Source organism: Ornithorhynchus anatinus, chromosome 4 (assembly GCF_004115215.2).
Source record: "Ornithorhynchus anatinus isolate Pmale09 chromosome 4, mOrnAna1.pri.v4, whole genome shotgun sequence".
Taxonomy (NCBI): Eukaryota; Metazoa; Chordata; class Mammalia; order Monotremata; family Ornithorhynchidae; genus Ornithorhynchus; species Ornithorhynchus anatinus.
Window position 1 is genome coordinate 469,802 of NC_041731.1, and position 15,806 is coordinate 485,607.

The 15,806-nt window shown below is 44.7% G+C and overlaps 1 protein-coding gene across 12 annotated transcripts in view; it reads left to right on the forward strand.

Annotated features, from left to right (window-relative positions):
• The window catches only part of PTK2 (protein tyrosine kinase 2), a 143,234-nt gene that overhangs the window by 90,860 nt on the left and 36,568 nt on the right, over positions 1 to 15,806 (forward strand). For 5 of the 12 annotated variants that reach the window (XM_029064154.1, XM_029064144.1, XM_029064145.1 and 2 more), the window contains exons 14-16: positions 8,305 to 8,388; positions 9,528 to 9,545; positions 13,264 to 13,320. In XM_029064154.1, coding sequence (XP_028919987.1) covers positions 8,305 to 8,388; positions 9,528 to 9,545; positions 13,264 to 13,320 — 159 coding nt within the window. The remainder of the gene's footprint in view (positions 1 to 8,304; positions 8,389 to 9,527; positions 9,546 to 13,263; positions 13,321 to 15,806) is intronic. The other 7 variants (XM_029064148.2, XM_039911669.1, XM_029064150.2 and 4 more) reach the window with 2 other exon arrangements.

Genomic DNA, 15,806 nt, shown 5'->3' on the forward strand with positions numbered 1-15,806 from the left:
GCTGTTCATCTTCTGCAAGCTCTCATTTAATTTCTTTGGGTTTCTGACAAGACTCTTGACACCCTTCCTGTCGGGGGACAGGATAGGCCTCCCAGGTGGAGGCTGGGGAGTCACTTGGGAAGAGGGGTGGCAGAGGCTGCGGAGTCCACACCCACCAGCCAGTTTGGCCACCCACCACGGGTTCCTCCATCCCAGGGCCCAGGCAGACCCTGCATCCTTCCTGACATAGAGCGGGGTTTCATCTGGACTTCTGCCCGAATCCTAAGGCCCTGCAGCAAGGATGGGGTAAGAGCTTGGGATTTGCCCAAACCTGACTTCTACATCAGTAACTCCAAATTTGTTGCCATGGCAGTCTGTTGAAAGCCTTTTTTTCCTCATGGCCTTATCCCCATCTCTGGTCACCCTTCTATTCTCCCTTCACAAACCTCCTTGTAGAAAATTGAAATCTGGACCATGAAAGAGGAAATGTTGGGTTACTTGTCTTCTCTCTCTAGACTGTATGCTCCTTGTGGGCAGGGATCATCTATACCAACTCTTTTGTAGTGTACTTTCCCAAATGTTTAGTATTCATTCATTCAATAGTATTTATTGAGCGCTTACTTTGTGCAGAGCACTGGACTAAGCGCTTGGGATGAACAGGTCGGCAACAGATAGAGACAGTCCCTGCCGTTTGACGGGCTTACAGTCTAATCGGGGGAGACAGACAGACAAGAACAAGGGCAATAAACAGCGTCAAGGGGAAGAACATCTCGTAAAAACAATGGCAACTAAATAGAATCGAGGCGATGTACAATTCATTAACAAAATAAATAGGGTAACGAAAATATATACAGTTGAGCGGACGAGTACAGTGCTGTGGGGATGGGAAGGGAGAGGTGGAGGAGCAGAGGGAAAAGGGGAAAATGAGGCTTTAGCTGCGGAGAGGTAAAGGGGGGATGGCAGAGGGAGTAGAGGGGGAAGAGGAGCTCAGTCTGGGAATGCCTCTTGGAGGAGGTGATTTTTAAGTAAGGTTTTGAAGAGGGAAAGAGAATCAGTTTGGCGGAGGTGAGGAGGGAGGGCGTTCCGGGACCGCGGGAGGATGTGACCCAGGGGTCGACGGCGGGATAGGCGAGACCGAGGGACGGCGAGGAGGTGGGCGGCAGAGGAGCGGAGCGTGCGGGGTGGGCGGTAGAAAGAGAGAAGGGAGGAGAGGTAGGAAGGGGGCAAGGTGATGGAGAGCCTTGAAGCCTAGAGTGAGGAGTTTTTGTTTGGAGCGGAGGTCGATAGGCAACCACTGGAGTTGTTTAAGAAGGGGAGTGACATGCCCAGATCGTTTCTGCAGGAAGATGAGCCGGGCAGCGGAGTGAAGAATAGACCGGAGCGGGGCGAGAGAGGAGGAAGGGAGGTCAGAGAGAAGGCTGACACAGTAGTCTAGCCGGGATATAACGAGAGCCCGTAATAGTAAGGTAGCCGTTTGGGTGGAGAGGAAAGGGCGGATCTTGGCGATATTGTAGAGTGTAGATTTAGTACAGTGCCCTGCACAGAGTAAACAGTCAGTAAATACCATTGACTGATCTATCCATTACTTTTCAGCAGACACATTTTGATCAAAGCACCCAGTGCAATAAGGCTGAAGTAGGGATTATTCCTTTTGTAGTTTTTGTTCATTAGTGCCCACAGTGCCTGTTGCTCCCCTGTCCATTACACTTGGCTAAATTTGAGGCTCCCTTGCCCATTCAAGGATGTCAGCAAGATGGCATTGGTAACTCAACAACAGAGTATTGGAGAGAGATTGAGGAGTCAAGGTACCAGGACTGCTGTGGTCCATAGTGAAGCTTTGAGGTGATTTGAATCCTAGAAGTGTTCCCCGGGACACTTAGTAACTGAGTGATTGGGACACAACCATGGGGAAAACAGTTGACAGGAGAAGATAATAATAATACTAATAATAATGATAGTATTTGTTAAGCGCTTACTATGCGCCAAGCACTGTTCTAAGCACTGGGGTAGATACAAGCTAATCAGGATGTCCCACGTGGGGCTCACAAGATAGGTCTTAGGGGAGTACATTATAGGAAATGGGAGCAGGTCCAATCCTGATTTTCCAAATACTGCCCAGATTCTGAAGCCTATTTGCAGAATTTTCTAAGTTGTCATTAATAAATGAAATAGAATTTTATTTTAAGGAGGTAACTAAATAACCAAGAACATGTAAACAAGATTGAGTCTGCAGCAGTATTTTAAGCAATGAATCATAAATCACAAAGCTCAAGTTTGTTTTAATGAAAATCCTAGCACAGCCTTTTTATTTTAGAAATGGAAACATCTCGATTTATTTAAAATTCGTGTTCTATAGTAAGTGCTTCAAAAGCACTGCAGATCTTTTGGCAAAGACTTTTAATATATATATGAATACCGGACAGTCAATTTTAATGGTCCACTTTGGGCAAATGACAACACTGTAGCTAATGTATCCAGATTACTTATTAAATTGTTTCATGTGGAGAGTTAATTATTGGATGTTAGTGTGGACATTAATTTGGTCAGTTTAATAACAGTGGTATTCTGTTAAGCACTGTCTATGATGTGCCAAGTACTGCAATTGCAGTTAGCATTGGGGCAGATAAAGATAATCAGGTCAAGCCCGTCATAGGGCAAGGACTGTCTCTATCTGTTACCGAGTTGTACATTCCAAGCACGTAGTACAGTGCTGTGCACATAGTAAGCGCTCAATAAATACTATTGAATGAATGAATGAATTTGCTTTCCTTTGGGAGATTGTCTCTGAAAGTCAAGTTAATTTAAAATGTTTTCTAAACGGATCAGCTTTCCTACATCAAGGTCTATTAAAATATTTAACACTTATTATGTGCCAGGCATTGTGCTATGCATTGGGGTGGGTAGAAGCTAATTAGATTGGACATAGTCTCCCACATGGGGCTCACAGTCTAACTAGGAAGGAAAGAGATTTTATAGATGAGGAAACTGGGGCCCAGAGAAGTGAAGTGATTTGCCCAAGGTTACACGGCAGACAAGTGGTAGAGTCAGGATAGAACCCAGGTCCTCTGACTTCCAGGCCTTGCTCTTTCCACCAGGTTCTGCCGCTTCTTCCTCCATAACAGAGGAGGACTGCGGACTGTACGTGTGTCCCACTGAACACTGACAGCCACGTTGAGTGTGAAGAACAGTAATAATCAGAGTTGAAGAGTTAATTATCAATAATCATCATGAATTTATAGCAGGATCAAAAGTTGCATACTACTTGTTTAGTTAATTGTTCATAATCTAGCATGCACTCATATGTTCTTGTACTACACATTATGAGTAGAATGCTGTTAGGCAACTAGGGGGCATTTGCCTGACAGTGCAGTGTTGAAAGATATGGCTTCTGCACATGTGTGCGTGCCAGCCCTGCCGTGTGGGTCATGGCTCCTTTGGCCTTCTTATGGTTGGGGCAACACCTTTGGCTTCATCCTCACAGTTTTTGGGGGTGTAGCGTATATATTCCACCCCTCCTTTGTACTTGAAAAAGGATCTGAGGAGGAACCAAGGTGGTGGTGTTGCCTCTTGAGCCCTCCTAGTTGGGACTGGAGTCCTCACGGGAGCGAGGCCCTCACAGCGTCAGTAGTGACTGGCATCTCTGGGACTAAAGGGGGCTAGGTGCCATCTGAGGTCCCTAGGGCTCAAATGGGAACCGGATATTTTTTGTGGTGGGAGGTGGGCACAGGTCGAGGTACGGTAGAAATGCGGGTGAAACCAGACGGGTCTCTGTGGCATCAGGTCTTGGGGAATAATGGGAAGGCAAGGCTACAGGAGCGGAAAGAACCGCTTGCATCTTGCCTCAGTTCTCGGTGGACTGGGAAGTACTCCTCCTTTTGCGGCTTTTACTTCCTCATCCTTTTGCTCTTTCCCTCCCTTTCCCTTTTCTTCCTCCCTCTTTCATTCCCTCTGCTTCCTCCTCTTCCAACTCCGATGCCCCACCTCTTCAAAGTTCCTCTCCCAAGTTTACTCCCTCACTCGAAATGAAAGTTGGCTCCCAGGTGTGTGCTGTCAGAATGACAGGAGCTATCGCGTGAGTTTTCCCTAACGTGGGACTTGGAAAGACCACAGGCCCGCATTATAGGAGGGGTGGGCACCCTTCTGACCTACAGCATTTCTATCTTGTCTCTGATGAATATATCATTTCAAGACTTACTGGAAGTTGAGATTATTTAAATGAATCAATTTTTTATTTACTAAGAAAAACGGAGTGTGAGCCCAAATGCTCCGTGTAAACAGCTTGCCTCCGTTTTGTTTTCTTCATTTCTCCAATTTCATTTCTTCGTTTTCTTCATTGGTTCAACATAATACTTGATTGCTAAGATTGGAAGTGATCGGCAAAGCCGTTGTTCCTGTGGGGACTAGACTATACTGTGAGTAAAAGTGGCATTTCCACTGACCCAGTTAGCACCGACACCGGGGTGTTGATCCAGCCTTTCCCATCTGCCAGGACCACTGCCTCCAGATCGAGATGAGGGAGCTGGAACTTTCAAGAGCTTTTTGTGTGGGGATCAAGGAGCTTATCACAAGTAACACTTTGTGATTATGGACTAGGAACAAATACGATTTTATTTAACGTTTTTCACTCTTTCTGGAATAGTACAGCACTCGGTCTGTGCTGTGACCTCTGTGCTCCAAGTTGAAAGTCTGCCCTGTGCTCGAAGCTGAAAGAGTTTCTTGTGTCTGAATGACATTCCCATTTCCATTTGATCATTATCGGGGGTGGGGAAAGGTGGATTCTGTCCACAGCTGAAAGCTGGATTTTTTTAACTGAGGAAGAAACGATGAGTTAGTGTCACTGAAGGATTCTGAAGTTTTTAGCTGGAAAAAAAAATCCCTGCTTTTGTATTTTGTGATTAGTTGGGGGCACATTGAGTGAGCCCAGTGTATGCCCTGCCCCGTTGGCCCTGACAAGTTGGATGGGAGAGAGCTGACCTAGGCACGGTGGCTTGGGGGACCATGCTGACGACCCCTGGCAAGGAATGGAGGCCATTGCACATGTCTGAGACACCTCTCATGTATCTGTACCTTTTATGTACCCTTTATCCGCCCCATCCTCAGCCCCACAGCCTTTACGTACATAACCATAATCTATTTTTATTAATGTCTTTCTACCCCTTTAGACTCTAAGGTCCTTTTGGGCAGGGAGTGTGTCTACCCACTCTGTTAAATTATACGAAAGTTTCCCAAGTGTTTTGTAAGTTGCTCTGCACTTGGTAGTTTGAATGATAGATGTGCGAACCAGAGGCATGGAGTTGAAAAAAGGTATTGGGCAGGACTTGTGGCAAAGAGTGGTTCTCCCTCTTCTCCTCAGCACATCCCTCCCCTCCCTCATCTCTACAAGTGCAAATCAGTGTCCCGCCCTAGTGTGGGAGTGGACTTGGTTGGGGCCCGAGTCTAGCTGTTCCACTGCTTGGCCTGGGCTAAACTTGGTTTGTTCCACTGCTGTTTCCAAGGATGGGGTGGGCCCAGAGGGGTCAGGGGAGCCACGGAGATAGCCATGCTGAAGGGTTAATAAACGACACCTGTAAAAATGTTCCACAGGCATGACAAACCCATCGTTTTAGCTGGGCCTCACATGCAGTTTTCCATTCATATATGGGCTGCTCTAGAGCAATAGATGACTTGCTAATAATTTGTAAAAGAGTTAGAAAGGAAAATGGTGAAGAAAACTATCATCTCACTAATATTCATGCATTTGTGATGTTGATAGATGAGACTTTCTCCCTGGGGTTGGGGGAGAAAGGTCCACAAATAGAGGATTAAAGAAAGCAGGAAAGGGAGTGAGAGATGAAAGAGGCAGAAATAGATGACGGTGACCTAAAGATTATCTAGATAGACATAGAGAGAATTTTCTCTCTCTCTCTCCCAATCCTTCTGCGCCTCCCCCCCCCCAGACACACACTCACCCCATCAACATTCACCTAGATTCATTCATTAAATAGTATTTATTGAGCGCTTCTGGAAGCGATGGCAGAAGCAGTAGCAAGAGAGAATCTGGGGCCAGGCTGAAGGGCCCAGTGTGGTTGCTGCTTTTGCCACTTCTCTCCCTGGTTTCTAGCACTTGAGGATGGCCCAAATTGCGACTCCCACCTCACTTCACATCTCTGGGAGCTATGGCCACTGTGACGACAGCAGCAACATCATCTCATCTGGGAGCCGAGCAGCCCAAGGCAGGAGATGGCTTCCCGGCCACATCTACCCCCTCCCATATCTCTGCTCTAGTCAGCTGCCTGGTGGTCTGCAGATCCTTGGCTGGGGTTGAGGGGTGGCGGGGAGGGAGACTTACAAGTTTGGCCTGCTTGGGTGAAGGGAACAACAATGATTTTGTCTGAGAAAGAGAGAGTGGCGACTTCATAATGAGCCCTGAGTACAGGAAAGTTGTGATCCAGAGTGGGTGATGTTACTGTGGGCTCTCTCTTCCCCTCTTTGAACCAGAAGGAAAAGAAATGGCCTTAAATTGCCCTGGGAGGGTTAACTTCCAGTGATTGAAAATTATGTGCAGTGGAAAGCCCCTTAGAAATAGGTGCAAAATGACCTCAACAAGTAAAATACGACTGATTAAAAACTATTTGAGGTTTAATTGGAAACAAGACTTTATCCAGGAAAGGATAGCAAATGTTCCAGATTATAGGTGAGCGAAGGACCGACTTTGTGGCATTCCGGCAGCAGGAAGCCAAGGGCCACTACTACCGTAGGAACTGTCTGGACGGTGTAAACCAGGAAATGAGGGGGAAATGCCCAGCGGCAATCCCACCAGCCAGCGAGCTGGTCTGGGAGACAAGCCTGGATTTGTTCTGCAGCACTAGGGGAAGTTCATGATGAGTAATAATAATTGGGGTATCTGTTAAGCGCTTACGACAGGTCGAGCACTGTTCTGAGCTCCAGGGAAGATACAAGATAATTAGGTCAGACACACTCCTGGCCCACGCAGGGCTCACAGTCCAAATTGGAAGGAGAACAGGAATTGCATCCCCATTTTACAGATGAGATAACTGAGGCATAGAGAAATTAAGTGACTTGCCCCAGGTCATAAAGCAGATTCGTGGCAAGGCTTCTGACCCCCAGGCCTGTGCTCTTTCCACTAAGCCACACTGCTCCTCAGTGAGGAGCGTTTCAGTGTCATCACAATATAGGACAAAGGTTTTGAAGAAGCCGACTCCTTTGGTGGTAACAAGAGCGTGACAGGCAATTTTTGCAGTATTCTGACCATTTTCCCTTGGGACGAAGAAAGCCACAGTTGATCTCATACTGTTGGAAGGCCTGCAGAGATTGAGGATAATCCCACCCCCAGAAGGCAAAGCCCATCCTCTTCCCTTCTGAAAAGCAGCCAGGCTGCCAAGCACCGTGCTAAGCCCTGTGCTGGATAGGTGAGCATCGGATCGGACTGGGGCTCACAGTCTAAGAAGATCTGATTTCCATTTTACAGATGAAAAAACTGAGGCCCAGAGAGAAGTGACTTACCCAATGTCACACAGTAAACAAGTAGCAGAGTCGGGTCTATGTGTCCCAGGCCCCCGGACCCTGAGTTCCTTGCTCTTTTCACTGGGCCACTCTACCTCCCCAGCTAGGAAGCAGAACAAAAAGTGATGATTCCTCCTGCAGCTGGAAGAACCCACTCTCTGGGTCTTTGTTCAAGCACATAATATGCCTGTTCAGGGTGAGGCATGAGGCTGGGAAGAGTAAAGGTAGATTTTGAAGGGTAGTGACTCTCACCCGTGGTAATTAGCAGTAAATTACATGAAGAAATTTATAGGAAAACTGCTTGTGTGCCTTTTCTTGTGGGAGGAAAGAGATGGCAGCAGTGTCCTGTTTTGAATGTTCTTTGGCCAAGAATAGATAATCACTCAACTGTCCTTCCCCTGCACACCTCTTGACTTTTCTCTAGGTTTGTCACTGGGATTCCTGATTTTAGGATTAAAACATCTTTTGGGGGGATTTGCCCCAAAAGCCCCCCTGCCTTGCTTGAGGGCTAATGATAGAAGCCAGCTCTGGGAGCGCACTGCTTTTTATGTCAGCCGAGCTGAGGGAAATATCTTTGACCCGATGGAGTGCTGAAAGAACATTTTAAACTTTGCTGTTTGCAAGCTAGAAAATATGGTTCAAATATGTTCTGAGGGTAAAATCTGTGGGAAACGAGTGGTTGTCATGGAGATACAAAACGAATGAGAGCTTAGTATTTACATCCATATTCCCAGATGACCTCAAGTGTGGTATGTTGAGTTTTCTTTTGATTGGAAATAATTTTTCTGTTTTTCTCTTCCCTCTCCTCGTATCTCGGTAAAGGAGTCAGTCACTGTCAGCATAAAGTAAAGAAAGCTAGACGCTTTCTCCCGTTGGTCTTCTGTTCCCACGAGCCGCCACCTCCGGGTACTGCTGGCTTATTATGTGCTCAGGCTGCCTTATCGATCTTTTGAGTAAACTAACTCTGTGACTGTATGTCTGGGATTTGACTCCACACATCGCTCCAGGAATGATCGGGTCGACTATCTGCTTCTGCACCTTCTTCTGCTCCGACACTTAAGACTGCCTGCGATGGCTGATTGCCTTCTTGGCTGCCCATCTGCCTAGGAGATTTTCCATAATGCATGCCAATGCCAGGGGGGTTTCCCCATGCTTTCCCTACTCGTTTGAGCTGGGACTGGGTTTTTGCATTCTTGGATTCCCTAAGTCATCTTCTGGCTGGAGGAAATGCAGTGGTGGAGATGAATGCAAATAAGGCTGGGTATTTGCTTCTGGGTGAATGTTTGGGGATGCAGGATCATGTACAAGTCTCATCTCGATAGTTGGGGAAGAGATGATTGGGGGAACTGTATTTCACAGAGCTGTGTGTTTTTTGGATGCTATTTTATTTGTAAATGTGGTTTAAAGTATAGGACCATCTGAAGAGATTTCATGATTGCAAGAAACCAGGGGACTCCACTCAGCATATGACTGGCCGGTCTGAACAGGAGCTCCATATAATCATTTCATTGGTGGCTATTTAGAGGGTATCTACACCAACCATTCTTTTTTCTTTTTTAAATGAACGAAAATCACTCAGTGTCTCTCTTAAAAGAATAAATTTGGCTGATGAGAGGTGGCAGTCACCGAAACATCTGGCTATCTTATTGTGGAGAGCTTCCAGGAAAGGTGAACTGGGGTGGGTGAGCCTCAGTGAAGCCAGTCCTGGACACTTGATGTAGAGTAACAGAGTAACAGCCTTGTCTCCTCACTCCAGCTCTTCAACCAAAAGTAATTTCAAAGTTACCTGCATCATATCTATGGAGCTTCAAGTTCATCCTTTAATGTGAAAGACTGGGTAGCCAGACTTAATTTCTCCTGTCTTTCTCAAATCTCTTGCATTAGGCTTTAAAAAAAGATACTGTGGGTTTTGCTACTTTTTGATTTACTTGTGATTTTAATAGTGTATTCTCCTCTTTCTTCCCTCTTTTCTCTTCCTCTTTCTTTCTTATCCCCCTTTCCCTTTCTCTTTTTTTCCTCTCTTTGCATGCCACCTGGATCTACAGATGAAATTAGTGGGGACGGTAATATGTGTTTTCACATTTGTGTTTCTAACCTGCCATATGGAATTTTACTAATATGCATGTTGACTTAAATGTAGATTCATAGATGGAAAAAATAAAAAAAAACAAGGACTCACTGTTGCAAATGGAAACTGAAGGAAACACTGGAGTATTTTCAGTTTTTCTCTTCTAGAGAGTAACGTAAAAATGAAAAGACTGAGATTTCCAATTCGACAGAGCATGGTTTTATGTAGGACTTGAGCCACTAGATTTGAATTGTAAGGGGTTAGTTAGTTTAGGAGCATGAATGACGGTTTACCACTCTTCCGGGGAAATTCCAAAAAACATTGGCAGTGTTGTTTCACTGGGCAAGCTCAACTCAGTTTTCCTTTGGCAAATTCTCTGGATCATTGAAATGTTTACCACAGATATAACCATTCATTTAAATGGCCAAACTTCTTCATGAGCTTATCAATAATGATTCTGTTCCACCAAATAAGATTCTTTTACCAAACTGAAATTTGCAGTTAATGTCAGAATAGTCAGACTGAAATATCAGAATGGGTGATAGACTAAAATGTCAGAATGGGTGGCTCAGAGTTCTCTTCCAGCTGAAATGTGATTTGGGTAAAAAAACAAAACAAAGCACCAGTCAAGGAAGGGTGAAAAACAAAGGACTAAAAAACAAGGTCAGTTCTGTGTTCTCCTTAAAAATCACAGAAAACTTCATCATGCTTTAATGTTGCCATAACTTGTAGGAAAAATTTTACCTAATATTATTAGTGAGGTGGTATAAAATAACCACTTATAAAGAGAACGTTACTTTTAAACCTGGAAGGAAAGAAGTGAGTTGATGCAGCAAAGAAGCTTGGATAATAAACCAAAATCTCTCTTTGTAGCTGTGGTTCTATGTGATAAAACCATCAGGCAGTTGTTGATTATAAACACAATTAGATTTTTGTGGGAAAAAATGGATTAATTTAGGGGGGGTGGTAAATTGTCTCATTTGGAACAATTCTCCCCTGGCTTGTGTTTCTGTGATTAAAAGTTAATCCATTTTCTGAGCGCGGTTGTTGTCGTCACCATTATGGGGATGCTCCTCTTGAGCAAAATTTTTGTGAAGATCGGGATGCCCAGAGGCAGGCCGGAAGCCTGGCCGGCCCTAGTTGACTCAGACCCATTGAGACAGAGCTGCCTGTTTTTAAAGGACAACAGCGTGGCAGGCAATTCAGGGGGTTGGGGCAGGGGGATGGGGGGCAGTCAGGCATCGGTCTTGCAGCCACACTTCCCTAAGGATCTTAGCACTGCATTTGTTTTCCAAAACTAAGGGCAGCTTGGTATAGCTAGTGAAGGGCCATGAGCTTTGGGTGTGGAAGGTTTCAGCAACTGTGCCACTGCCCAGCTGAACAGCTTGGTCCCTTGGCTGTGACATAAGACTCTTAAAGACTTGGAAAAGCCTGTACAAAAACATCCCTCTTGGTATTTCTGAAGTGTTCGGATTGTGCTGATGAAGACTATGACCGACTTTATAAATAGCCCATACGGAGTGATTAATGTAGGAGCAGATCCCCAAACATTTTTATATTTTGGAAAGTCACAGTTACTGTCGTAGGTCCTTGTTATGTCCTCACTCCATTGGATTAGAAGTGTCTCGGGGTTGTATTGTACGTTCCCAAACACTTAATAAAGTGTTCTGCACACAGTAAATGCTAAGTAAATAACACTGACCAATTGATTGATACGTAGAAGGGGGAATCGCTAGAAGTTAGGCCAGAGTTGTCCTGTTGCCTGCCCATAACTATGATCGCTTTGGAGTTGGAAGGTGAATTCCTCTGGTTTCTATTGATGTTTCCCCTCAGAATTAATAGAATTGGGAAGCGACAGAGAATTGGCTCCAAAGGGAGAAGATCTTCTATAAAGAGGGGCTCTGTCCCCGACTTCTAGCCCCCATTCCCTGTAGTTGACAGTGCAGTGACTACTAGGGAGACCCCTCTCCCAATCAGGGAAGATCATACGGCTGGGTCGGGAGTTCTGACCTAAGGAAGGCCCGGCAACTTAAGGGCATCGAAAGTCCCTGCCCAGTTTTCCAGGAGTGGCAGGCTTCAGGGTTGGCTGTAGAGCTCTGACTGAATTCAGATGGAAGCAAATCTGTTCTTCTGTATCAGTTCCCCCTGAAGTTTCCACATTATGATGGGAGTGTATTCAGTGCTTTCTAATGCTGTTGCGGCTGGTTGCCATCTCAGCAGTTGTTGTAAGTGCATGGCGTCAGTCCCCAAATGTAAACATTGCTATTGCCAGTCTTGGCCAGAGTGTGAAAAAGACAGCTTTACAAATTTCCCTTTTTACATTTGTTCACCTGTAGCAAAAGGGTGGTGAAACTCAGCTGGGTTGAGTTGTGTGTTGTCTCTCTCCACTTGTTGTAGCAACACACTGCAAGATGTGTATATGGGACCTGCAGTCCTGCAGCCAGTTGAATGATATAAAACATACATATTTGGATGTGAAGCTGATGGGGAGTTGTTTCATAACAGTTTTCAAGCACATCCATGTGATAGTTTGGAAGGAGCTCTTTGGCAGTTGCAAGGATGTGTTCTGATCTAATCGTCTGTTTCCTTATGAAATTTCCATAGTGTTTTGATAGAAATGGGGAGTAAAGAAGCATTCTTTTGCCTTTCGTTTCCCTAGAGCAAAAGGATTAAGCCTTCTATACTGAATCTATCTTATTGAATCCCCAAGTGAAATGACCTGAAATAGTGAAACAAATCAAGACTGCCCTTTTCATGTCATAAATATGACACCAGGTTCTCTCTCTGACTGAAGTGTTGTTTTTTGGGGGAGGGCGGTGAGAGGGGCGGTGGTCTTGGGAGCTAAGTACAGAGAATCAAACTTGAGAAACTCAGCTTCAAAGGGCTTCTCTAATGGCAATGGATTGTATTCAGCCGTTGTGGAAGGATCTAGTGAGATGGTGTCCTCTTAAGTTGTTTTCATTAAATTTAAAAGGAGCTCTAGTTCTTTTTTTTTAAAATCTAAAATTAACCCCAAAACAATGTCATTTTCTAATGTTAGCTTTCAGTAACTTGATTAACTTAAGGTCCTTTAGACACTTGTTTTTTTCATCATAGCTCTTGAAATCAACCATGATTGGACTAATCATAACACATAAATTCCATCCAGATCTCCCTGCCCTGAGCAAACAGAAGGAATCCGTCCACCACCTCTGTCTGCACCTGGCCCTCCCCTCTCCAGCCAGCTTGATCTATAAAGACCAAACCTATAGTGAAAGAATCAACTATTTGAATGTTGTTCTGAGCAGAGATTCACTGCGTCAACAGATACTGTTTTAGTCACTGTTATTTCTAACTTAGGCCAGACTATTCCAGCTAGCATTGTGAAGTGTTTTAAAAAATTCTGGGAAAGAGGATTGAGGGAGTCCTGCCATGTGAAGAGCCCGCTTAGGCTGAGTCATGTTTCTGCCTCGTGACTTAAGGACAGCTTGCTCCATTAACCCTTTGGGTTGCTCCACGATAAGTGAGTTTGTGTCCCGAATGTTGGGCAGATGATGTCAGTTTCATTTCCGTGAATGACTCGTGCGCGAAAAGAATTGGAGTCATTGCTTAAATGCATTTCGGTTTTGGTCCGTCCTTGGGAATTCAGACTAATAAATGACTTTTTTGGGTTAACATAAAAAAAAAATTAAATCTGCCCTCATCTCAATTGTCTTTTGATTCCTTTATTACAGAAACAGATGACTATGCGGAGATTATAGATGAAGAAGATACTTACACCATGCCATCAAGTAAGTACTCAGAGCTGATTTGAAGATATTCTGTTGCGTTCATTTTTTTCTGCTAATAGTTTGAGTTAACAAATCCCTTAGGCTTAAGGTTAACTGTATCTGGAATTATGCTCATAGTCAAAATGTTCTTGATCCCTCTAGGTTCCCCCTTTACATCCTAAACTTCCAGAATTTTGTAAGACTTCAGTGCAATTTCTGAGTAATTAATAATAATTATGGTACTTGTTAAGTACTTACTATATACCAAGCACTGTTCTAAGCACTGGAGTAAATGTAGGTAAATCAGGTTGGACATAGTTCCTGGACAACATTAAGCTGACAATCCCCAGTTCACAGATAAGGTAACTGAGGCACCGAGAAGTGAAGTGATTTGCCCATGGTCTCATAGCAGACTAGTGGTGTGGTCAGGATTAGAACCCAGGTCCTTCTGACTCCCAGGCCCATGCTCTATCCCTTAGGCCGTGCTGCTTCCCAGACCTCTCTAGCCTTTAGACTCTTGAGTTCTGTAGCTCCACCAAAAACATTAGCTATCACCCATCAGAGATGACTCAAAATAGTTCTTCATCTTTGGAGAATCTATACATCTCACTGACTGTTGCCAGGCTCTGCTGCCAGGCTGATCATCCTAGGCACCAGACTTTGGTAGAACCATCCCCCTTAAAAGAAGGGGTAAGATAGATCAGGTCAGGCCATCACATCCAGTAGTGAGGGACAATGAAGCCTCATTTTGATTCGTTTACATTAAATAATGTCCTAATTTGTGTGAAGAGAAAAAAGCCCACCAATAAGAATTTCATGCCCACGAAAGTAAAATATCTGATGGGAGTCTCACTGAATTAATCATGTCTTCTGTCTCAGTCTGAGCTCCATTGAGAAACAGCGTGGCCTGGTGGAAAGAGCACGGACCTGGGAGTCAAAAGACTTGTGCTCTAATCCCGACTCTGCCGTGTGACCTTTGGGCTTGTCACTTAACTTTGCCTCAGTTACCTCATCTGTAACATGGGGATTAAGACCGTGAGCCCCAGTGCTTAGAACAGTACTTGGCACATAGTAAGCACTTAACAAATACCATCATTATTGTTATTATGTGGGACAGGGACTATGTCTAATCTGATTAAACTCTACCCCAGTGATTCGAATAGTGCTTGGCACATAGTGCCTAACGAATACCACAGTTGTTATTATTATGCCTGGCAGATAGTAAGCACTTAACAAGTACCACTGAAAAAAGAGGTCCCTGGAAGAGTAGACATTCCTTAGAGGACCCCAGGTTGAGTGCCTTCTACTTTCTGCTATTTGACAGAAATTGAATCCTAATGTAAATAGAGCCCCTTTGGGCAGGTTTGGAATGGTTCTCTGTTCTGAGTTACCTGTTAAAATTCAAATGTTGCTGAGGCAAAGGAAAGGGAAAAGGAGCACTTTGGGGATTATCTGGGCATCGATTATCTAGTTTAGGAACTAGGTCTTTGATTTGCTTCTTTTTCACTCTGGCTAGCTGCTTGCCTGCGTGCCTGCCCGCCTGCCTGCCTACCTGCCTCTCTCTTGGACAGTTCTCTATAACTCAGGGTTCCTCAGCAGTGAAGAGACTAGCGTGAAGCCTAAATTCATCCATTTGGCTCTTACAGAAGTGTGTGAAAATACTGTTAAAAATGAAGGCTTGGAATTTTCTGTGGGTTTCAATCATTTTTACTGTCTTCCTCCATTTCTAGTGGAAAATGGAATGGACTGAAATAACTGTATTGTCCCTTCTGTTTTCAGCCCAAGAATAGTATCGATGAAACGGGAATATTTTCAGTGAAAAATGTATTTCAGTATATTAATTGAAATAACAATTGTTTGTTCAAATTCCCATCACTTGACAGATATTCACTTTTCCTTTTCAAAAAATATGGTTTTTAGTTTGGTATAAATGGAAAAGAAGGCCTAGAGTAATGAATACAGAAATTCCCATGTTCTTTAAATTTCCCTGCGTGACTTTGTTCTCCAGTCCTGGAGTCTTTGTAAAAGGTTCTCTGCTGAAGTGGAGCCTTTGGGGGAGAGCCCTGGGGCTCCTGGCCCAGGTTTGTTTCTAAGAAGTTTGGGGAAGGATGTGTCTTAGATGAGGGGTGTGGTGGGAGGCCTTTCCTGGAGCTCCCTGAGCCTGGAGCAATAGCAATGTCTTGGGTCTGTGGCAGCTGGCCTAGGAGGGGTGGAGTTGGAAGGCCCACCAGAACAATCTGTCTGATTGCTGATGGTCCATCCATCTGCACTTTTCCTCTACATTAATCAGTCCTGGCTACTGCCATCACCTTTCCATTTTGCCTCTCTGGCCCTCCATCCTCGGGCTCAGGGGTTGTGCTCTACCCCAGGGATTCGTTCTGGGCGGAGACCCTCGTCCTTGGACCCATTTCAGCCTGATATTCTTAGGGGTTGTCCAGTGGGAAACTGCTCACAGTTTCCACTGTGCTCAAGTCTGCTCCTGAGCGGGCTGAGCCCCCAGCCTGCTT